At 48.9% G+C, this 24061-nt stretch overlaps 2 protein-coding genes across 6 annotated transcripts in view; one reads left to right on the top strand and one right to left on the bottom strand.

Annotated features, from left to right (window-relative positions):
- The window catches only part of LHFPL2 (LHFPL tetraspan subfamily member 2), a 174351-nt gene that overhangs the window by 138206 nt on the left and 12084 nt on the right, over nt 1-24061 (top strand). The window contains 2 exon segments of one of the 2 annotated variants that reach the window (NM_001099151.1): nt 9246-9264; nt 9481-10095. In NM_001099151.1, the coding sequence (NP_001092621.1) occupies nt 9666-10095 (430 nt within the window). In that variant the 5' untranslated portion in view covers nt 9246-9264; nt 9481-9665. 2 annotated transcript variants of the gene reach the window in all.
- Nucleotides 15865-24061, bottom strand: part of SCAMP1 (secretory carrier membrane protein 1) — a 150707-nt gene continuing 142510 nt past the window's right edge. For 2 of the 4 annotated variants that reach the window (XM_059890510.1, XM_059890513.1), the window contains one exon: nt 15865-23672. Coding sequence is in view for 1 of the 4 variants with exons in the window: in XM_059890512.1 (XP_059746495.1) it covers nt 15982-15995 (14 nt within the window). In the remaining 3 variants the exon portion in view is untranslated. The remainder of the gene's footprint in view (nt 23673-24061) is intronic. The other 2 variants (XM_059890512.1, NM_001076054.2) reach the window with 2 other exon arrangements.

Raw genomic sequence — 24061 nt, 5'->3', positions numbered from 1 at the left:
TATGGCAGCCCGCTCCAGTATTCTTGTCTGGAGAATCCCCATGGACAGAGGAGCCTGGCGGGCTACAGTCCATGGGGTCGCAGAGTCAGACACGACTGAGTGACTAACACACACAGATTGAGGGTCACTGGATGACTTTTATTGCTTTCCAACTGCAAACTACTTTGCCGTGTCTATCATAGAGGATGGTGGAGTTGAATGTATCTCGACACCAAAGACAGAATAGACGGGCCCTGGCTCTGCCAGGAGCTCGGCCCTTGGAGGAAGTTGGGTTGTGTGTGACCTTAAAATCTCAGCATTGGCAACCACAGGGGTTTGGTTTTTTCAGCCACTCCACTTGTCCGTCAAGGGTCAGCTGTTCCTCTGCTTCATGTTGTCAGAGACTCAGGCTGTCAGAGAGGTCTCATCTGGGATTGTTCTTATTTCATGGGAGAGAGAAGCGAGCTGGACAACGGGGCACCCCTCCCCCAAGCTCTTCCGCCCAGAAGTGGCTTGTGTGACTTCTACCCACGCTGAATTGGCTGAACGAGTCCCATGATCTGGTCTCATGTCTGTGGGGTCGGGAAATATCTTCCTCCAAGAAGAGACATGATATTTGAAAGAATAACACGTCCTTTCACAAGAGCTTTTCTGGAAGCTTCCAGTAAGGAGACGACTCTTGTTCTACTTGATTCTTGAGTTTACTTGGTGTTTTATGGGTTTGTGTGAGAGGCTCAGAAGTAACCGACGGCATAATCCTCTTCATTGATCGTGTTTGGGTTTTCTTAAGCTGCTGGAAGGGAACCTGGCTGATGGCCGTGTGTCTTGTGAACAAGCAGCGATTCTTTCTGCCTCTGTGCAGAGGGGACAGGAAAGCCTGCAGCTGCTGTCTGAATGAACGTCCAAACTCCCTGATGCTGGGGGCACTGCCCAGCTGTCACTTAGATGAGCCAGAAGCCCGTCCTCTAAGGGTTATTGATTCTCAGGCTTGGGTCACGGGAGCAGAGGACTTGGCAGTCTCCCCTCTATTGACACCAGGGAGTTCATGAAGCAGGAAGTATCTTGATTTTATATGTAAGTTCTTATAAGCTTTTTGGTTTTCACCCTTTGTTACTTTGTCCATTAAAACTCTCTGCTTTCTTTTATTTTTTTTATTTAAATTGAAAAAAAAAAAATTGGGGGCGGAGTCTCCATTGCTGCATGCAGGCGTCCTCTCGGTGAGCATGTGGGGACCGCTCCCTAGTTGCAGTGTGCAGGCTTCTCGTTGCAGAGCATGAGCTCTAGAGCGTGCAGGCTTCAGTGGCTGCAACCCACCAGCTTCAGTACTCGTGGCACACGGGCTTAGTTGCCCTGCAGCATGTGGGATCTTAGTTCCCTGATCAGGGATCGAACCTCCATCCCCTGCATTGAAAGGCGGGTTCTTAACCACTGGATCACCAGGAAAGTCCCCAAACTCTGTGCTTATTGATCCTGAAAATACTGGTGAGGCTCACTTTAAGGGCTCATATTTTTCCAGAATTCATGATGAATATGAAAAACACTTTCTGTTTAAACTTATATATAACAGGGACATTGAAAGGCAGCTCTTGAAGCTCAAGTTCTGATTCCACTTAAACCTGAAGCCTTTGCCATCCCACAGTGCATGCAGGGCATAAGCCCCTGGCTAATCGGATCTTGACTGAATCACACCTTAGAGTCTACTGTGGAAGTCAGTTCTCCAGTCACTCCTGCTGGACAGAAAGAGACTAAAGGAAGATGATGATATTTTCCGAAAGGTCTCCTCGACCTCCTACAGGTTTTTAGATGATGACATTTGTGGAAAGAAAAAAAGTTATGAAATATGTAAGTGGGCTTGACAAATCTTAAAGAACGGATCATTTAGAAACTGGGACCAGATAGGTGGACCTGTTGACCTTGGTTGCTGACGCCTCAGGATAGAGTATAAAAATGACTCCTCCAGAAATGTGTGCTTAGAAAGTGGATTGACTGGGTACAGAGGAGTTGAAGTGGGCATCAAGGAAGAAATATCCGACTGGCCGGGACTGGGGGATTAAAAAAACCAACTTGACAGTCAGCAACTCCTCACCAAGTGCTCCAGACCCAGATAAAAAGAGGCTTGCTGAGGCGTTCTGGAGAGTGGAGTCTCTGCTTCTCCGGCGGGGCGGGGCACCAGGCAGCTAAAACCACCGATGGGTTCAGCAGGAGATAGAACCACCTACAGAGGGGAGCTGAGCTGGGGTCAGTAAGACCTGGAATGCCTAAGATTACTTAGGTCCACTCGGTAAGTTCCTTGAGAGTCCCTGACATCCGCAGCGGGCACGGCCACCTGAGCACGTCCTGAGTGGCCAGCCCAAGTCTGGAGAAGGAGAGCTCGAGAGAAATAAAAGCCGTGCGGCCAAGCGAAGTTTCAAGAAGCCCCATTTTGCCATTTGTAGAGATTACTGAAAACAAAGACTGACTTCCATGTGTGGTCCAGAGAAACTGCCAGGACCCCAGGAGAGCCAGGGTCACGGTTCTGTTGATGCTGGCCAGTTGGAGTCCATGTCCTGTCAGCCTGACATCTTGGACAGATCAGCCTAACATCTTGGACAGCCTGATACAGATTAGCTTGGACCTTTAACAAATTTCAGAAAAACAAGTGAAAGTGTACTTAATTTAGCGAAGGCTATGCATGTCCATCCAGATGATAGAGCTTGACTTACTCTTCAGAGCAGACGTTTCTAAAATATGAGAGTTTAGAGCTCTGTTCTTAAATTGTACCTACAAATATGAAAACTGCAGGAAGCTCCCTGCGTGGGCTCTCACCATCCACACCACCGACTGGCTCTGTCAAGGGGAGCGGCCCGGGATATTGGCCTCCTGACCTCTGCCCGCTAGATGCCAGTAGCACCCCTCCCCACCCCAAGCTGTGATAACCAACAGTGTCTCTAGACATTGCCAGCGTTCCCTGCAAGGCAGGGAGGGCACAGTCGCCCCCAGTTGAAAGATTGCCCACAGAGTCAGAGGTGGGATGTGGGACTAGTTATCCCTGAGGAAAGGGTGTTGGCAGCCAGGAGGAGGGGTGAGCCTGTTGAGACCGTGACTTAAGGAACAGTGTAATTTCTAGGGTATTTGGACGCTCTGCTTCAATAGAGTCAAGGTGTCTGCATTACCATAGTCAGTGTATTTTAGGGAGTAACCAGGGCAAGTGAGAGTTTGCAGACTTCCTTTGGTAGCTGATTTAAAAAAAAAACAAAAAACATGTAAGGTGCCGAGCTGTTCACACCAGCACTGTCCCATCGGCTGTCACTCTGCTTTGTGCTCTGGAGAGGAGGTGCTGATGGATGGGGGCCCCTTGCCATAGGAGTGTTCCTGGACAGCCTGTGAGCAAGGGGCTGGAGGTTGGGGGGACAGCTGGCTGCCCTGCAGAATCGCTCATTCCTGCCCTCGTGTGGCTTCGTGAGCTGTGCAGGGCACAAAAGTCTGGCTCTGCGATGATGCGCTGGGCCACACACGTCCTCGCCCGTCTCTGCAGCCTCAGCAGCCCTGCCCCATCCCCACCCCGACCCAGCACCATGCAGCCTCTCATGCAGGCGGACCTCACCGAGTCTGAGACCTTCCGGCTGACTGACTCTCAGAATTCAGTGTGTAAAGAATCTCCTGGGGGCTTGTTAGAGACGCAGTTCTGGCAGCCCTTCCAGAAAGTTTGGTTCAGTGTGTGGGAGCTGGGAACTTATGCACTTTGAAACAGGTGGCCCATATCCCCCTCTAGGAGCTGGGGGGGCCCGGGGACCACACTCTTCGAGTCAGCACTCTAGAGGGTCTTTCTAACTTTTGGAAGGCAACAGCACATAAATTCTACTTTCCTAATTCTCTTATCCTTCCAGAAGACGCTGTGCGGGAGGCCACGGTGCTGAGCCTCTGTGTGACTTGTATATCTGAGGGAGATGGTAATAATGAATGTGGACGTTGGCCAAGAAACTACCAGCGACGTGGAAGTAAAATGCAGCCTGCTCCAAAGTGTATCGATTATTTGGGCCACGTGGGTCAGTGTAGTAAATTTCTTATTAATCACAGGAGCTCATATTCTTTTAGTACTTACTGAACCACAGATACTGTGTAAAGTTCCTTTGGTAAAGAATTTGTTTAGCTTCCAGGATGGCACCCCTCAAAACAGAGCTTCTTAACTGTGACATCAGAACCACCTCCCCCACACACCGTCCCAGGAGCTCTTTAAAAAAGAGGGTCCTGAAACCTAAAGGAGTGGAATGGGGTGGGGGGTGTGAGGGAGGTGCAAGAAGGAGGGGACGTGTGCATACTTACGGCTGATTCATGTTGTTGTATCACAGAAACCAACACAACACTGTAAAGCAATCATCCTCCAATTAAAATAAAATTTAAAAAAACCAAAGTTAATAAATATTCAAAACTCAAAAAAAAAAAAAAAAAGAAAGAAACTAGAGTTCTGGACTTCCTTGCTGGGCAAGGGGTTAAGAAGCCATCTCCCAACCCGGGGCCACAGGTTCGATCCCTGGTCCGGGAAGATTCCACCAGCCTCAGAGCAACTAAGCCCATGCACCACAACCACTGAGCCTGAGCTCTGGAGCCCGTAAGGCACAGCTGATAAGTCTGTGAGCCTCAACTACTGAAGCCTGTGCTCCTAGAGCCTGTGCTCTGCAACAGGAGGAACCACTGCAACGAGAAGCCGGCCCACCGCGACTAGAGTAGCCCCTGCTCACTGCAGCTAGAGAAAGCAGCAACGAAGACCCAGCACAGCCATAAACAAACAACAACAACAGAAAGAGTCCTACCCAGAGCGGCTTTCTGCTCACTTCCTCACCAAATATGGATTTTACTAGGACTGGAGAGGGCCGTACAGACTGTTCTGTTTTTGTCTTTTTCTGTGCACACACACACAACACTTACACATGTGTATACATAGATGTATGTGTCAAGTTCCTCTGATTCTGAGGTGTAGCCTCACTCATATTCCTCCCAAATGTGATGCAGTAGGAATTACACAGCATCAACTATGAAGGATTCTTACCAAAAATGCTTAAGCTGAATCTAAACGAGATTAACTTTAGATTTAACTTCCATTTTCTCTGTGATAGAGGATAGAGAACAAGTTTAAATGGCATCATGAGGAAATAGACAAATCAGATTGCTGGGTATCCTGTAAGACAACTGGCCTGGTATCTTCAAATAAGTCAGCGTCAAGGGAAAAAAATAAAGGCAGGGCAGGGTAGGTTAGGGATGTAAGGACTATTTTTTGACTAAAAGCGATTAAAGACATAATTAAAAGTGATGCATGAGCCTCGATTGCGTCACGGTTTTAAGAAAACAGCTATAAAAATTGGGGCAGGGTAGGGAAATTTGAGTGTGGACCGGGCTTACAGATATAAGGAAATTATTGTCAGTTTTCTTGGGTGTGTTAATTTTATTTTGGTTACGTAGGAGAGTGTCCTCATTTTTAGGACGTATATGCAGAAATGTTTAGGGGTGAAGCGTCAAGACATCTGTAACTCATTTTCAAACGGTCCAGGGGACGAGTGTTTGTGTGTGAGTGTGTGTACTGTGGATGGAACAGACAGGGCAGCGTGTAAGCCAGTGTTCAGTGCACAGTGCTCATTGTCTTCACCTTCTGTCTATGCTGGCAGATTGTCTTAATGAAGTTGAAGCACAACACCCAGGTAAGTGAGGTGGTGCTGTACTCCAAAACGTGGTGTGCACGGCCCCCTTCTTGGGCATCGCTGCTGGCGTGATGGTGGAGAGTGTGGGCATGCCAGCCAGCTGCGGACAGCAGCTCCGCTCCCCACTGTCCCACTGAGGCAGCATTGACGCAAGGCCACTCGGTCTGCCCCGCCTTTCTAGAGGCTCTGGCCTTTGCTCCCAAGCTTCCAGACTGTAATCTCTTAGGGCAGTTCCGCCTGAACGCACTCTCTTCCCTTCTCACTGACGGCAGGAAGCTGCCAAGGGAAGGACCCCATTCAGCTCTGCTAATAGCAGCCCTTCTTCTAAATAGTAGGGACCTGTGGAGAGGTGTGCAGACGCCCATGGACCCACCATTTGTCACTTCTCTTGGCTCTGTATTCTGACTTTGGTATATTACTCTAGGTTTCTGCCGAAGTCTCATTTGTTTAGGGCTGTTGTTTTTTTGTTTTTTGTTTATCCCTTGCTAAGAGGTTTTCCTCTGTGGACTAGCATAATTTTCTGAAAGTTGGAGGGCTGTCCACGTTATCCATAAACACCAGGGATGTGGTAGTAAAGCCAAGCATCCTGGAGGGGGCATGTGTTTAGTGGCCTGTAGAGAGAAGATGTTTACATGGAAGCTCAGCAAGGGTCTGGTCTCATTATGTGATCTTTGGAGGAGTGGGAATCGCAGTGAACAGCAGGGAGGGCTGCGAAGGAGCGCTGTGCTGAATCCTGCGGTTAACGAGATCCGTACCCTGGATCCTGTTCCCCTTTGATGTGGCTCTTATCTCAGGGCACGCCTTCCCCGCTGGGGCATGTGACAGAGCGCGGAGCACGGTAGAATCCCCTTGCTGCCTCTCCCCTGACCCAAGGACTTTTCTTGGATCCTCCGGAAAGCCAGTTTTTGTCAGCCTTGCATATCATGGCTATTCCTCTAAAGTAGTCATTAGCAGACTTGCTGAGGAGACCAAAGCATCTTATCTCCCTTTTCCAAACAGAAAAGTGAAGGCCTCATTGCAGGCACTCTGGGGTGGCTGCAACAATCTGGTACAGTGGAGGGGGACTTGTTTTAGCACAGATGGACAGGGAACTGAATTTTCTGAATTTACACACAGGGGTCCTGGAATAATTCTGCCTTAAATTTGGCAAGAACCATTGCTAAGAACCGTGCTAAGCCTAAATGTGCCTTCTTCCCTTCTCTTGAAGTTTCGCATCCTTTCTCTTAGAAGTTGCAGCCTAATCCCACCCCTGGCTGGAAGCTGACCTTGCTGAGCAGGACACTGTACATTTGGCATCTTCGTTAAGATCCAAGTCACCTGAGGGGCTGTAGCAGAGTCTGAGGTTCTGCAAGAGGACAAATATGTAAAGGTTTTATATTCACATTGAAGAAGTGCCACTGAACAGTCGAGGGGCAGGGATTGGTGGCAACTGGGGGCACCAGTAAACTGGCTTTCTATTCAAATGGGGAGCTTCCCAGGTGGCGCTAGTGGTAAAGAACCCACCTGCCAATGCAGGAGACACAAGAGATGTGGGTTTGATCCCTGGAGGAGAGCATGGCAGCCCCTCCAGTATCCTTGCCTGGAGAATCCCATAGGGGGCTACAGTCCGTGGGGTCGCAGAAGGGTTGGACACGACTGAGCAGACCAGAGAATCAAATGGGAAGGTTGGATAGAGCTTCTGTCTCTAACAAGCAGACTCTCCACCTGTGAATTAGAAGCGTTTGTAAGCCTGGTGGGTGGGAACTGTTTGGATGAAGCGCAGGCTCCTCGTGGGAGTCATCCTCGCTTGTTTTCTTGTTCTCTTGAAATGATCGCTTTCATTACACACAGGTCTCCTCCAGAGCTCTTTTGCATTGGTAACTTCTTACTCAGAAGCCATTTCTATTTGGTAATATGGGGTGAGAGGGTAAGAGTGACTGAGTGAGATTAGATTATACTTCTGGCCTTGTGCTAATTTATTTTCCCCAGCTGAATTTGTCAGCTGTGTTAGGCAGTAGGGAAACAGGAAGTAAGACCCAGGACCTCAGCCTCAAAGCCCACCAGGGAAGCTTGGACACCAGGAGTGACCTCATCCATCTCTAAATAGCCTGGGCTTGATCCTCCTCTATGTGTAAGGGCCAAGATTCAGTTACCACCGAGCACGTCCACTGGCTAAACCGCTGACCAGTCTCAGCCCTGTTAGGGGAAAAACTGTCGAGGCAAAGGCCTTGATGTTTACTGAGCACTTACGGTGCCAGGCGCTGTGCAGGCGCTTTCACTGTTCCCGCTTCATTCTCACAACAGTGTCGTGAGGCAGGGGCCCCTCTCTTTCTCCATGTGGTCCGTGAGGGAGCTGACAGCAAAGGCTCCGAGAAGTTACATGCCGTGTGTCCAGGAACCTTTGTGGTGCAACACACCATCTCTCCCTTCCCCAGTGCTACACACACACAAGTGTACATGTGACCGTTAAGTTCCTGTGTTCCTAGCTTTGCACTAGCTAATTTCTCAAAACAGCATCTTGTGTAAGTGTTAAATCCACTGTTTTATAAATCATCACCGCTCACTAGGCTGTGAGCCAGCATGGTGGTGAAGCTTTGACACCCACTCCCTTCTTTCCCCACTTCCTCCCTCCTCCGTAACTCCCTGCCCAGCCATGGCCCACAGGCCACCAGGCTGTCTGTAGTTCTTAGGGAGTTGATGTGACCTGGGTTAATAAGTAATCATTCAGAACAGAGCCATGCGCCCAGATGTCCATTGCAAGCTGTGGGATTTTCCTGACCTCGGGGGAGGTGGGGCGCGGGGAGAGGCAGGAAGATGGGGCTGTGAGGAGCCCTGTGGCCCATTTCAGGGTTCAGGCCTCCCTGAAGGAGGTTTGAGCCGTCAGAGCAGGGCCCTCTGGTAATGAAGCCAGCCGTTTGTCCTTGGGAACAGAATGAGGCCTTGTGAGATCAGAAACAATGGGCGTGTTGAGTTTCAGACCTGGTGTGAACCAAAGCTCGGGGAGAGGCCCTGTGATGGACTGGGATGGTTCAAGGGACGCATTCTTCACTGGCAAGGCTCTGTTGTCAGCAGGTCCCCTCGGTGGTAATGATACTTAGTCAACGGTCATTAATGCCCCTGTTTTGAATAATTCCCACAAGTGAGTAAGTCAACAGTTCTTGGAGTTTTTTTTTTTTTTTTCTTCTTCCTCTTCTTCACATTTTAACTTCTGTAGTTTATTTTGTCTAAAAATCACCCCGTGAGAAATGCATGAAAAATAAGTTTGCGAGGCAAAGTTTTATTATTTATCATGGCATTATTTTCCTTTTAAATTCTCCATTACCTCTGAAGCAAATACTCCCTCCTGTGCCTCTGCTAGTAAGTTGATTTCCATACAGTAAAATCGGGAGTTGCAAAAGCTGCTAATAAGCAAAAGCTTTTGATACAAATTTGGCAAATTCAGCTCATCTAGTACCAAGTCCTGTAAACTTTTAAATCGCGGCTCGTCCGTGGACACAGTTCCCTAGCAGCCTATCTTGATCCGTCTGAACGCAGCCTGTGCAGCTGGACTTTTTCTAGTAAGATGTGATGGAGCAGGAGCGGCGTCCCAAGAGCGCACAACCGGGGCCGGAGCCCAGCGCGCAAGATGGCCCGGGTGAGTGAGCAGTGCAGCCTAGAGATAAGGGGCACCACAGGAGCGCCCTGGAAACAAAGAAGCCGGCCAGCTCGCGGAGCCGGGGCAGCGTGTTGGCGGGGCGCGGGGCTCGCCAGGGCGCGGCGCGCACTGGGGTCCCGACCCGCCAGTGGGCGGGCGGCCGGGCGGCAGGGCGGGGCTGGCGCCGCTCACCGCCCTCCTCTCGTCTCTCCGCAGGTGAGGCTGCGGCCGCGGAGCTGCGACATGGCAGCATGACAGCCCCGGGGCGCGCTGCCCGACGACGCCGGGACGAGGGAGCCCCCGCCTGAGCCGCCTTCCCGCGCCTTCCCCACTGCCGCGGCGCGGCTCGCTGCGCTTGCTCACCCCTTGGACTCCCGACTCCCTCCGCCTTGAGCATCAATATGTGTCATGTCATTGTCACCTGTCGCTCGATGCTCTGGACCCTCCTGAGTATTGTGGTGGCGTTCGCCGAGCTCATTGCCTTCATGAGCGCAGACTGGCTGATCGGGAAAGCCAAGCCCCGCGGCAGCGCCGAGCCGGGCGAGCAGGGCGCGGGCACCCCGGAGCCCTACCACCCCACGCTGGGCATCTACGCCCGCTGCATTCGGAACCCCGGCGTGCAGCACCTCCCGCGCGAGACACTGTGCGGGCCCTACGCAGAGAGCTTCGGCGAGATCGCCAGCGGCTTCTGGCAGGCCACCGCTATTTTCTTAGCCGTGGGCATCTTCATTCTGTGCACTGTGGCCCTGGTGTCTGTCTTCACCATGTGTGTGCAGAGCATCATGAAGAAAAGCATCTTCAACGTGTGTGGGCTGCTGCAAGGAATCGCAGGTAAGCGTGCGCGGAGGGGAGGGGGCCCTAGGAGTGGCCCTAGGGTGCCACTGCGTGTGTGCGGCACGCCCACGCCTCACTGCTTTGCTGCGTGTGCGTCTGTAGGGGCGCTGTCTTCTCTCCGGGGCTAGGCAGCAGCCACGCGCTGCCCTCATCGCTCCCTTTGCCCTGTCTCACTCCCCTGAAGCAAAGGCAAGGCTCTTTGTTCTCTGCTCTCCCCTGCTCCTCCTCTTAGCCTGTATCCCCTGGTTCTAAGTTGCTGGGTTTTGTTTGAGAAAGCTGCCACGGGGCTTGGCTTTCCCGATCAGCCAGTCTGAGCCCATGAAGGCAATAAGCTCGGCAAACAAATGAGCGCCTACTTTTTGCTTTTCCCACTAAATTAAAAGCATGCTTTCCGCCCTCGGGCGTCCAGGGAGGAATTGCGGTGCAGGAAGCCCCCTGCAGTGGACTGTGTCCTGGGACCGCTGTCAGGGAGGGGCAGTCATTCCCAGGCAGTGAGCCGGGTGCTGCCACCCACCCCGCCCCCACCTCCCCATCCCCACCGCGGGATGATTTCAGCTTTGGGCGGGGAGGTCGCGGGCCGGGAGGGAATTAGTATCCGCTGCTCTGTGTTTAATAACTGTTCTGGTTTAAACTGACTGTCTCCTGGAGCCTGACAGAATGTTCCTTGCACTCGGATCAGAAATTACAAACTAACTCTCCCACTTTCTGGGAGTTTCTCACTAATGAGCTTGTTAGAAGTGGGTGGAAAGAGAAGTATGAGCGCCTTACAGAGATCCCAGAGGGGAGGCTGTGAGCGCCAAGACGACTTCCATGGCCACCAGCATTTCCACAGACTGTCCCATGCGGGGTTAAAAAGTGGATCTGGAACCAAGAGGGTTATCAGTCTGTCCACACTCAAGGGACTTGTTCTGGGTGGCAGACACACAACCCCCACACCCCAGAGTTTGGAGACATGCTCAGGAAGCAGAGGAATAGACTCTTGCTTTGATTCTCAGGGGGAAAATCCACTTTTTAAACACTGCAACCAAAGTATTTCTTAATCTGAAGTCTGCCGGGAGAAACAGCAGGCCACCCCCACCTGTCACTGAAGGGCGCATCCCACAGCTGTGAGCCAGGGCTGCAGACGGTGCAGATAAGCCCTGGGCCTGGCGTGAGGCCTGTGAAGAAGCAGACCCCGAAGGAAGCAGCTCTCCCCTGCTTTATGGCGAACTTGAGCTCAGCAGGGCCGGCTTCCAAGCAAATGGGTCCAACAACAGTTTTTCCCCAAACCCAGCTGATAAGGTGTTGTCCTTGCCCAGAGCTTAGGGAGCCCTGTGTGTGCATGCTGGGGAGAGGGGCGTGGGCCCGGAGGAATGACAGAGGACCTGCGCCACACTCCTGCTGCTTTTGTGTGGGGGATACACTCATGGCCGATCTCAGGACCCCCGTCTCTTTCTCTGCCAGGACCAGCCTACCATGAGAGACCCAGGCACTCATAGGCACTCAGGGAATTTGGGAGGCCAGGATTCTGATTTTCAGCTTTGCTACTGACTTGCACTTTTACTCAAGATAAATGCACCCACTTCTCTGGATGTTGGCATTCCTCCTCTAAAAGATCAAGAGATTGGCAAATACGATCTGATCTTGGAGTTTTGCTTCTGTGAAACTCACTGTCCTCCTTTTGATTGACTTCTCAAATCTGACATTCATCCCCTTCGGCTTGGCGTTTCACCTTCCAAAAATGTTCAGTAAGCTCGGTTTCCATAATGGATCATCTTTTTCTTGTCAGAGAAATGTCCCTACTTTATTCCCCGAGGCACACAGGGCCTCAGGGGTGTGCAAGTATGTGTGTGTCTTAAAACTTTTGCTGAGGAGTGTTACCGAAGTGCTACCAAAGCTTTTTGAAAACTCAAAATAAACACGTAGATGAAGGGAAGCCAATTTACACAAATTATTAATCCTGTTGAAGAGCCCCCGTTGGCCAGAGAGGAGTTGTTTCTGCTCAGTTTGCGTGACTATGGTGAATTTGCTCATCTCCTGTGACTTCATGACTTTATTATGAGTTATATCAATATGCTGGTATGCAGATAAGGCTTCTGGTTTGTCATCCCTAGGAATGTGTTTCATCCTGAGAAACTCACTGCCTTTCAGCCAAGGGATAGCCATTTATAGTAGGGTGGGACATCTTGGGATGTCCCGTCACCATCACTTTGCAGATTATAGATATCCTTCAGTCTCAAAGACTGTTTACCTGCAGTTTTTAATAAGGTGTTATTCCAGTGAACTTTAGTCTCTAGGAATGTGGAGTGCTCCACCACATCTTTTGGTGCTCTTGTTTGCTATTTCACATAAATGGCAAGAGTGTTCATTTTGGCACAGAGATGAGTACATATTTTAGGTATTATTCATACACTCCAATGAGTTATTCTTGAAGTTTCTCTTTCCCTCTGTATCAGGCCTCTAGGAAGAAGGGCTGGGGAGAAGGGAGTACCAACCCAAGATACTGGTCTATTGGTCACCTGTCTTGCAGAAGTCTTGATTTTCTAAAAGCTTGCTCCTCATTTCTTTCACTCATGTTCCCCATGCACACATGTGGCATCTCAGAATGCCTGAAATTGCTAAAAATTGGCTGAAGGCAAAGATTCCTGTACAGTTAGGTCCTGCCTCTCTAGGGACCACTGAGCTAAGGCTAAGAAAAGGGGTTTCTCTTCACCACCCAGCCCAGCAGCACCCCTCTGAGAAGAAATCAGGGGAAAGATGAACCAAACGTTTGCTGGTCAGCCAGCTCCCTCGTGGTGGGCAGGGGCCACATCTGTTAGGGATTTCCAGTGGGCTCTTTCTCCTCGAATAAGAGGTCCCCACCAGGCAGTGCAAGCCAACGTCAATGGCAGATGTGGCCCTTGAATCTGTGGCTCAGAGAGTTGCCCCCGAGTGCCTGAAGCAGCCCACTGGCTTTCTGTCCTCTTGGCCAGTCTGTAAGGAGATTTGGTCAGGCCCCAGCCTCAGCCAAGGACTTGCTACAGCTGTGAGCATCGCTCTCGCCTCTCCCTACACACCCTCTCTCAACCCTGCATCTATTCAACATTGAAACCAATGGTGAGAGAGGAGGCTGGTGCCAGAGCAACCAAAGGATTCTCTAGAAATATACTCAGCCTGTGTTTGTTCTTACAACTTGCATTTTGGCAAAAAGGACATTTTTTTTTGTAAAATGTAACTGGGTGAAAAATTATATGCTATCATATATTAGGAGAGCAAACCAGTCAATCCTAAAGGAAATCAACCCTGAATATTCAGTGGGAGGACTGATGCTGAAGCTCCAATAATCTGGCCATGTGATGCAAAGAGCTGACTCATTGGAAAGGCCCTGATGCTGGGAAAGATTGAAGGCAGGAGGAGAAGGGGGTGGCAGAGGATGAGATGGTTGGATGGCATCACCGACTCAATGGACATGAGTTTGAGCAAACTCTGGGAGATACTAAAGGACAGGGAAGCCTAGCATGTTGCAGTCCATGGGGTTGCAAAGAGTTGGACACAACTGAGCAACTGAACGACAACAATGTATTCCTTTACCATGCCTAGTCTTAAAGGCCACAGGCTTGTATAGCTGTCACTGTTCAGAGTGTAACATAAGTCATCAAAATCTTAGTATTTTGATTTTAGAAGTTGGGTGTAAAAGAATATACCTCAGTGAAAAATCTCAAAATCTGAGTTACTTTAAAAAAAAAAAAAAAGCTATTGACTATTAAGCTAATCCAGATGGCAGGATTTGCCCTTATGGCCTCACCTCGTGGTGGCACCTAGCCGACACTTCCAAAACGCTCATGCACAAATGCCCTGGCTGTTCAGAGCTTTCTCTCCACAGCAGTTGGAGCTCAAGCCTCACCTGGCCCTGGATCAGCCCTGACCTCACCTTGAAGTGTCTGTGAAATGCTGACCGGTTTTCTCACTTGGAAAATGGATTTAATAGTAGTACCTATCTCAGGGTTGAGGATTAAATTAGATCATATATGAGAAAGGCTTTTAAGCACAGTGTTTGGCATATGGTAAATAGTAAGTGGTAGCTACATGATGATTATAAAAGTATTTATGCTTTCTTGGCAGGTTTTTAGTATGTTTTTTTGTGTTGCTTAACAATTGCTACATTCTAAGAAGTAGAGGTGTCTTTAGAATTGGCCTTGTTCTGTTGAAACCCAGTGTGACTGCATCGTCTCGAGTCATTCCCTGGCCCTTCGTAGGCCGCCTGTTTGGGGACTGAAGAGCCCAGAGCAGCCCTGTGACTCTCATGTGCCTCTGGTGTCCTCGGGCCGGTTTCTGGAAGCTGAATTGATAGGACAACACAGAACTTCCTCCTCTCACTCCTCTTCCCCTGACACGAACGTTCTCCTCCTTCCTTTCCTTTCTGGAGGCAGCTTCTAGCCATTGAGCCCTGGCTGCAGGAGGCTTCTCAGGCTCCCCTTGCAGGATAAATCATAGGCTGCTTGGTCTTCACTGGGTGAGGGCTCGCCTGGAACTTGGCAGAGCCACCAGCACACGTCAGTTTGTAGCCCTCTGGGATTCATTACAAAAGCTGGGGAATCGGCCAGCAGGGTCGTTTTCGCCAGCTGCCTTCCTTAGGCTGTGACCTGGATGTGGTCCACAGCAAAAGCATAGAATGCAAAGATCCAAGTTTTCCATGACCGCATCAAGCAGTGTGGGTTTGGAAATACACGTAGGGCCCTCTTAGCAGCCCGTGGAATCCCCAGTGACTCAGGTTTGGGATGGAGCCACGACGATGATCTCAGGAGCAGGCCCGCTGGCCTCAGCCTGGGCTGCTCCCCTGGGGTGGCCACAAGGCGTGACGAGCTCAGGAGCTGCCGGCCGGGCTGCCTGCTGGCTTCAGGTTCCCTTCACAGGCTCTCTGCTGCTTCGTGTCTTGTTGGCTCTCCCGCTTTGCAGTCCCTGTAGCCCTCTGCCTGCACCCATTTCAGCCCAGCAGGATGGCCCCTGCAAGCTGCCCACCCGTCCGGCTGGATGGATGGCTATGGGACCGTGCACGCGGGCATCGCTCCCTGCTGTGGGAGCTCCGGGCCTGCTGCGTGGGTTCAGTTTCCTTGGAGGTGAGCCATGATTGAGGGGGAAGGAGGACAATATAAAAAAAGATGGGAAAGGAGTAAAAGAAGCATCTCAGAAGACAAGCGGCGGGTTTTGTCCGTGCTGATTGGAGAGTGGCTTTGGTGTAGTCCGGCCTGCGTGAGGAGGCTGGGGTTGTCATATGAGATATGCCGTGATTGCTGTCCGGAGCTTGGCATTCTCACTGCGGGTTTTCACAGGGTGAACGCTAACCTTAGCATCAGGAAGATACCCATGACTCAACCTGACTGCAGCATCCATTCTGATGGATGCCCTGCCCTACCTGTTCACTCCCAGAGACCAAGTCAGTCACTGGCGAGGAGAGAGATAAGAACAAGGGCTTGGGAAGAGGGGAAGAGATCCCTGACTGTCTTCAAAGCCGCTTTTCACCTGCTTTTCTCCGAGAAGGCAGTGTGACCTTGACTGCCTGACTTTAAGACATCGTCACAGAAAAGGCATGAAGGAAGTCAAGGGAGCATCCCCTGCTTCTCCTCCTGAGAACGAGGCCCCAGTAGATCTGGCTGTCAAAAGGAGGCTCTGAATTGCTGGCTCTCCAGTCAGAATGCCTCCACCGGAAGTGGGGTCTAACCCTTCTATATCTGAGTCATTTTAAGAGGACCACATGTAATGATTCACCCACCTTGAGGAAATGTTAAAATGTTAAAGGACAGGCCGGAATTAAATTTCAATTCAAGGATCTTTTATTAAATGCCTGCTAAATACAAAGACCTCTAGACTCAGGTCTACAATTTCTTGAGTTTCTCTGCTCCCAAGCCATATTAGAGAGTCATTGCTTCAGAAGCTGTACCCTAGAAAAGCAAACAAAAAATATCATCACATATAAAGGGAAGAAAAGCGTTCAACTGTATCATTAGAGGAAAAACTACTGCCTAAGAGCAAGTGGACCAAACAGGTATTAATTTGAAGAATCAGTTGGGAACGCTAGAAGAAAATCGCAAACTCTCTTAAAATTCAGATAGAATATGCAGTTGATACGCAAATGAAGTATTTTGCTATGGTAACCACTTAATTGTGGACAAATAATCTTGTGAGCTATGGCGATCTGTGTTCCAATTCCAGTAACAAATCATCACTTAAGTATGACTCTGAATATTTACACAAGTGGTTCAGGCACTGTTCTAAAAGCTTGATGCAACAGTGGTGATGTTCTAAGGTCTGATGTCACTGCAGAAGTAATCTGCATCTCCTCTGAAGACTTCTCTGTGCTCAAGCACAGCACAGTTATGAGTTTGGATGTTGTATAGAGGCTTCCCAGTGGTTTTACTAACTGGCCCACAATCCACAATCTTTTTTTTTTTTTTTTTCAAAGATAGCTCCTAGGACAGATGAAACCTAAACCACACACATTGAGAAACAATTCAATATTAAAAACTTCAAACCAAAATACTTAGTGGCTATATGTGTTCAGGGTTTAGAGACCAACATCAGGGCCCTAGTGTTGAAAAGATAGCACCTGCTTGGTTGCAGGGATTATTGAACATTATCTGGACCCCCAGAATCTTTAGTAGACAAGAAATTTACTTACTGTCCTGAAAATTTCAGAGCTCAATAACTACATTTTTATAGTCTCTTGTATTCTGCTATAAACTGCATTTTATTTTTTGCGGCAGCTTATTTTAAGTTATGTGTATTTTGGTTATAGTCAAATAGTAGCTCTTTCTAATCCTACAAGTTGGATGAATAATTTATCAAGAAATATTTTATGAAGTTCTTCCAGTTACATAGACACAGTTTAGGAAACACCTCACTTGGAATGCAAGGTAAAATATTATCACTAACTCATGGGAAGGAATAATCTCAGTAAATTACTCTGCTGAGCTGCATTTTAACAGTAAAAGTTAAGGCTTTAGAAACTACCAATGAAGTAATTTGCGTATAAGCGTGAATCATTGCTGAAGGCGGCTTACGGAGGCTTCAGTGTGGGAGAAACTGCATCTTTCTCATGGATTGTTTCACCACATATTTATTTCACCACATATTTCACCACATAGGGGCATTTGACAACTCTTAACTGATGGTCATTAATTTTGAGTAATTATAGAAGAAACTTCCTCTGCGGGGGGCTTGGCTGCAAGGTCTTTTTATGACAACTATGCTCTGATTGTCTTCCAGAGAATTCTCTTTATTGCTCTGTCATCCGTTCTCCACCCCCGACCCTAGAAGAATATTTTTCTTGCCAATTATAATTCCATGGAAGTGTTTTTAGTAGAAAACAAGTGCCCTACTAGACTCCTCCAGGCAGATGGTGTAAGCATTAACAGAAGCTTTAAGTAAAAAATTACTGACACCCGATCCTTCAACTGTTCTCTCCTTCCCATCAGAAAATCTTGTTGGTTAAAAGCCTCTAACGTTATTGATCATATACTAAAATAACATGTAGGTATCATCTACTCTAAGACACTGTGGTTATCAGCTGAAAACCCTTTTCATTACTAGCGAACCCTCTGACCTCTTATTTCTGATCTGGCCTTCAGAGCAGAGTTATTAAATGTCAAAGTTGGGTCCAGTCTTGAAACTTTAAAATGAGATGCAGTGAAAACAGGTTTATATTCTGAATGCCAAAGCGATGGAATTCAGAGCCTCTTTACACTCTACCTTTTTATTTGTGCAGGCAACAATCGGGCTTTTCAGAGAGGTGTCCCCATCCTAACTCAGACCTGCCTCTCTCTTTCTCAAACACACACAGCTACACACACACAGACACACACCCTCGCAGCCTCTCACTGCCTTGGAACAAATGCCAGTCCACTCTGCTAAGGTTTTGTCAATTAAAAAAAATAAAAACAATGCACAGTGTGAGTTAAGCTTATTTGCGGTAAAATGAGGGCTATAGCCTAGGAGACAGCACCTCAGAGAGCTCTGAGGAACTGCTCCACAGAGGCAGGGGAAGGCCAACATTCGTGATTCTGGTGCAGTGGGCTGTGTGCGGGCCAGCACACATTTTTGCACAAGGTTGCTGCTCGTCTGGTGAAGGTCACTACTAGTCATAGGGAGCAGATGTCTCTGTTAGTGAATTTACTGCTTTTCTAGATAAGGGATACAGGAATTGGGGCCCATCAAATCTCCTGAAAATATCACAGAGTGCTTCGTTCCCAACCTGCACCCTGAACTCTTGTCAGAGGGTGTTGAAGTTATGTTGAAGTTAGCAGCTGCAGTGGTTGTGACTTCATCCTTGTAGAGGCAGATGGCAAGTGACAGTTTTTAGTTTCTGCTGCTGCTGCTGCTGCTAAGTTGCTTCAGTCGTGTCCGACTCTGTGCGACCTCATAGACGGCAGCCCACCAGGCTCCCCTGTCCCTGGGATTCTCCAGGCTAGTCATCAACAAAAAAGAGAAAACTGAGGATGGTGTTGTAAGATTTCATAGTGCTATATGTGTTCAACTTAAAGACCTGTCCTTTATTCTTAGGTTGCATCCTTTACCCTTTCTTGTTAAAATGCCTTTTTTCGTGAAATGATAATAAAAGGAGATAGTGGTATTTTTAGTGTCTTTATGTTCGCAACAGAGAAATACTGACTCCCAGTAACTTTTATGGCTCTTGTGTTACTGTCCGAAGTCCTAAAGTGTGGGAACGACTCTTCTAGAATATGAGCAAGGAATGAGGCCTGGGTACATACACACTAGATGCTCAATAACTGTTGTTCACTGACAGAAACAGAGTCTGTTCTGTGTTCACTAATCTGTGCTAGAAACCATGAGTTTCTTGGGATTTTGAAAGACTAAAGGTTGTAGTAAATGCTGCTAAGTCTCAATCCTAGCATGAACTCTGCCCTCCTAGACAGCTAGAGCATAAATAGTCATTAATGCGGTCATCATCCAAAGAACCAGTAAGAATCATTTCAGAGCTGGCTGTCACTAAGACCAAGTTCTGTTTGGGCTTTACAGAATAAATTGTCATTGAAAAATTGAAAAGCCTTAGTGGGCAACGTGATTTCCAAAGTCGAGACTCACCCAAGGGGCATTCACAGGCAGAAGGCCTCGATTGGTGGGATGGCTAACGCTTTGTTGTATCACACCAGTGTGTGAATGCTGCTTGGAGAGCCCTGGCTCTGAATGGCTAAGGGGCATTTTGGTGTGGAGGACAGTGTCCGGGCACCTGGAGAAGTCACGCAGGCCGGGGTAGCACCGCTGGCTTAGTGCTGGGGCTGGGAGGCAAGGACCTGAGTTCTCCTTGGGCGGCGGAGCCCGGGGGGCCTGTCCTGGTGTCTGTAGTTGTCATAAGCAAGACTTCGAATGAGAGCCTGATGCGTTAGATTGAGAGCAGCACTCCCTGAATGCAGACACTGGGACAAAGCAGGTCTCTTGTTAACACAGGATTAACTGAACCTGCTGCGTGTAGGTAGGTAGTGGTGCGAGGGTTCAGGGTTAGGGGGTCAAGCCAGAGCTCCTCAGCTCTGTTCCGTGAATTAAGAAGGGCTACTTGGAGGAGGGGAGATGCACAAGCAAGGATGTCATTTGGAGGCTGTCTGAGCACACTCTTGGTGCTCGGCTTTGTCTAATCAGCTGAGTGTCTCTGCTGGAAGGCTCATAGGACGTGGTTTTTTGTGGATCACTATGTGGATGGCATTAGTGTTCTAGACGGATGTGCAGTTTCAGATAGCTCCCAAGCACACAGACTCTAAGAGCGAAGACTGAAATGTAAGCAGGCTATACAGCTTCCGTTTATACAGCTTCCGTTTTCTCCCTCTCGTCTGATGGGTTTTGTGCTTTATTTCCACTTTTCTGCTCACACAGATTCTGCAGGAGAGGGCATCATAATGAACACCGTGCTGCTTTGACCTTTTCATAGGTTTTCTTTCCAGAAGTGTTTTGTGTTTTTTTTTGGCCAATGACAGCCATTCCAAGGTGGCATCTATATTGCAATAAGGAGGCTGATGACACTCAGATTGCAGTGTAAGACAAGGAGTGGATGGACATCCTTTATCTTGTTGCCATCTTGCTGTAGGGTTGTCAGGTCAGCCAGCCTGACACGAGGCAAGCCTTCCCCTCCCCGTCAGCCCTAGACAGCAGGCCTGTGGTGTTTCCACTTGATAAGTGCTTGTCATGTGCTCCTGAATGTTTCATGGGTGTAAGCAAGCCGGCTTTTGAGGATTCAGCAACCTCCCCTCCTCAGTTGGACAGGGTTCGCAGTAAAGCAGCGGCTGAGGGTGATGGCTCCGGAGTAGGCCACGGAGCCCTGCCGCCTGGATCTGAGTCCCAGCTCCACCATTGATTAGCAGTGTAACCTTATTTAATCCCTCTGTGCCTTGGTTTCCTCATCTGTCAGATAATGAGATTAATAGTACCAACCTTCCCAGATTCTCTCAAGGACTAAAGGAGTTATATTGTAATGGGCTCAGCTGGTGCCTGGCACTTTGTACTGCTCAGTGAGTATTAACTGCTGCCATAGTCACTACGGTGGCAACACAGTTGCATAGCTTCCCTGGTGGCTCAGAGGGTAAAGCGTCTGCCTGCAATGCGGGAGACCCGGGTTCAATCCCTGGGTCGGGAAGATCCCCTGGAGAAGGAAATGGCAGCCCACTCTGGTACTCTTGCCTGGAAAATCCCATGGACAGAGAAGCCTGGTAGGCTACAGTCCATGGGGTCACAAAGAGTCAGACACGACTGAGCGACTTCACTTTCACTTCACTTTCTTTCACAGTTACTCTAACAGTTACCATTCCAATCTTTAAGGGGTTCTAATCACCTGTATAAAGCTCCACCTTTAAAGTATTAGTTGCAAATGTGGAAAATAGAGGGAGGGTGTTTACAGCTTAAACTCCATGTCATCTTTGTTTGGAATCTACCATTTTTACCATAGCAGATCTTTCCAAAAGGTTCTTCCAAATATGAGAAGACTATAAAGGAAATGGGAATCACAGATGACCTGTGAAGCTGGTCAGCAGCATAGTGTGAGAAAGGGGCTGTGTCACGGGCACTGAGTGTGAGTTTGAAGGGGACGTGGAGACAGAAGCCAGGGAGCAGAATACACTCCTCCCTGCTCTCCGGTTTATGCTCCAGCGGGAGTTCATCTCAGCCAAAAGTTTGTACTTGGAGGCATCCAGGAGACTTGGGACCAGTGCTCTTCTTTTATGGGACAAATGCATGTTATGTCACAGGAAGAGTCCTGTTTTTTACTTTCGTTGTCCAGGTAGATGGTTAACCATTTAAACATTTTACCCACGAAATTGAGCTGCCTCTTTTAAAACAGAGTGTAAGGGACCTAGTTCAGCCTTGCCTTGGTGACTGTGGAGACATGACTGCGGGGTGTCTGCAGAGTCCCTGCACATGAGGAGCAGACCGTTTCAGGTGGTCATCTCTGGGAAGAGAAGAGCTAGATGGCAGACTCGGTGGGTGGGGAACCGGATGGTCTGACACGGTGCGCTCCTCCAAGCAGCCTTAGTACCGGACAGTGTGCCTTGGGGTGTTATGCAAGTGAAAAGATCCCCAGCTAACAACAGTGGGTGACTTTCAGATAGCTATTAGCGACTGCCAAAATGACTTCCAGCTGTCAGCATGGAAGATGACTTTGGAAAAAATGGGAAGTTAGACAGAAAGGAGAGGTAAGCATACAGACCAATGTTAACTGTTAACTAGCAGGCCTAGGGCTGTCGTGTGTCACTCTGTATGTCAACTGTTGGGCCGCATGGTGGTCGCAGACTTAGAGCCACATAAGTACATGTGTTATTCCTCGCAGGAGCAGGGCATCATCTCCTCCCTTCCCCAACTGCCTCCCCCGACTCCATTGGAGGTTGACCTGTGACACCACCCTCAGGGCCGGAGTGGGTGTCCTCCTGGGCCGTCAGCAAGTCTACCTTCCCGCCTTCGGTGCCAGCACTTTCTGTTGGCCTCTCCATTCTCTGGGCTCGCGCTGCTGGACACTACCTTATTGCTTCTGCAAGCTGCGTGGTCCCCCGCCCTCCTTGTCTCCCCTCGTCCCCCACCGCCACCTGCCATCTTGCCGAACTTCTCCGGGTTTACCCCTGCGCTGCTCCTCTGCTCCCTGCTGGCACCCTGGGCGGTGCCCACAGTCAGCCTCAGCGCATCTGTACAGGTCGTGGCTGCAGCCAAGCATAGTTGGTAACAGTTTCAGAGTTTTGAGGCTAAATGATCTAGATTACTGAAGACTTATCACACTTAATTGATTTATTGCTTTTTTTTTATGGGATCTCCCAATAGAGATCTATTTTTTTGTAGCCAGAAAGGAGATTTTCAGCACATGCAGTCTCATGATTTGGTCCCTCCACGTGTTTCATTAGTACATGTGGCTGGTGTGCTGTTAGCCAGAATTGCCAACCCCTAGGATTCATGTTATTGAATGAAGCTTTTCCTGCAACCATTTTAAAAGCATGGCAAGAACTTAAAATGGCTTCATTTTAAAATGTAACAAATCTACATCACAGCACTCTATCTTTTCATTCATCCAACAAATATTTACTGAATGCCTATTACATGTCAGACATTGCTCCAGGCAGTTGGGACACATAAAGAATAAACTGCACCAAGTTCTCTGTCCTCATGGGCTTTACATTCAAGCTGCTGGTGACAGACAACAAACAAATAATTATATAGTATGTTAAAAAATGACAGGTGCTATGGAAGGAACGAACAAAAAGCCAGGGCAAGACAGGCTGGGTGTGCTGGGGTGATGGGGGGTGGGGGTAAACTGCAGTATTAAATAGGGTCTCAGGGCAGGATTCAGTGAGAAGAGATTCAACCCAAGACCTTTAAGGAGATGCAGGAGTTAGCTATATGGGCAGTCAAGAAGCAGCGCTCTCCTGGCCAAGGAACAGCTAGAATGAAGGCCAGCAGGCTCTGCCAGTGGAGGAAAGTGGGCTCGAGGCGAAGGGCAGGTGTCAGAGATGATCCGAAGATTTTTGACCTCAGCAGCTCTGGAATGGGACTCCCGTTTACTGAGATGAAGCCCATGGGACAAAGACCGGGTTTTGAAGTGGGGAGTAGGAATCAAGAGTTAGGTTTGGACATAGTTTTCAAGTATCTTGTTAGACATCCAAGTGGAGATCAAGTGGGCAGCTGGATATGCAACTCTGGAGCTAAAGTTAAGATCAGGGTTCAGGAGATGTCAGCCCAGAGGCAGTACCTAAAGCTGTGGGATCAAGTGTGATCAGCAAGGAGAATGTAGAGGATGAAGACCAGGCCTTGGGCCCTCCAGTGTTCAGAGACTGGAAAGGTGAGGAGGAACCGAGAAGGGGAAGTCAGCAGGCCTTCCCACCTTGGTTTTCCTTTAATCCAACGTTGTCAGAACTTGTGGACTGAAGCCGTCACTCCCAGTGAGCCTGGAATGCTGAGGTGTGTCCCAGAGTGGAGCTGGGATGCCGGGAGCTAGTCATTCTCCTGTCTGATTCGTCTTGTTATAGAGATGCCCGCCTGGGCATGAGGTGAAGGGGCAGGGGTTGCCTCCTGGCAATGTGCCCAGTGAGAGACGCTCGCTCAACAGACCAGCATTCAGTTTGAGTCACAGGGTAGACCTGGTAGGGATAAACGTCACCAGGTGGGGTTTTGGTTTTTGTTTTTTTTTTTTAGCTGTGTTGAATGGGAAATGAATGTTTGATAGTTAGATGGTTTCCTGCTAGGTTCTTAAATGAGTCAGTGGCTGTTTGAAAGCCAGAAATAAGTTGAACTCTTGACCTCTGTTACCCAAAGTTAACTGTGACACACACATCAGAGGTTTATGGTAAATGCGGAGATAAAATTGTGGCAGAAATCCAGAAGGAGCCAGCCTTTCTGCCCTCAAGGGGCTCAGAGTCCTGCTAGGGCATTACTCTGTCCCAGGGCTGAGGATAAAGCCTGCTACTTACTAGGCAGCTCAGTACATTGAGCTGAATAAATACACAAAAGTAACACACTGACGAGCTGA

Source organism: Bos taurus, chromosome 10 (assembly GCF_002263795.3).
Source record: "Bos taurus isolate L1 Dominette 01449 registration number 42190680 breed Hereford chromosome 10, ARS-UCD2.0, whole genome shotgun sequence".
Lineage (NCBI taxonomy): Eukaryota > Metazoa > Chordata > Mammalia > Artiodactyla > Bovidae > Bos > Bos taurus.
This window is presented reverse-complemented; position numbering and strand designations above follow the sequence as displayed.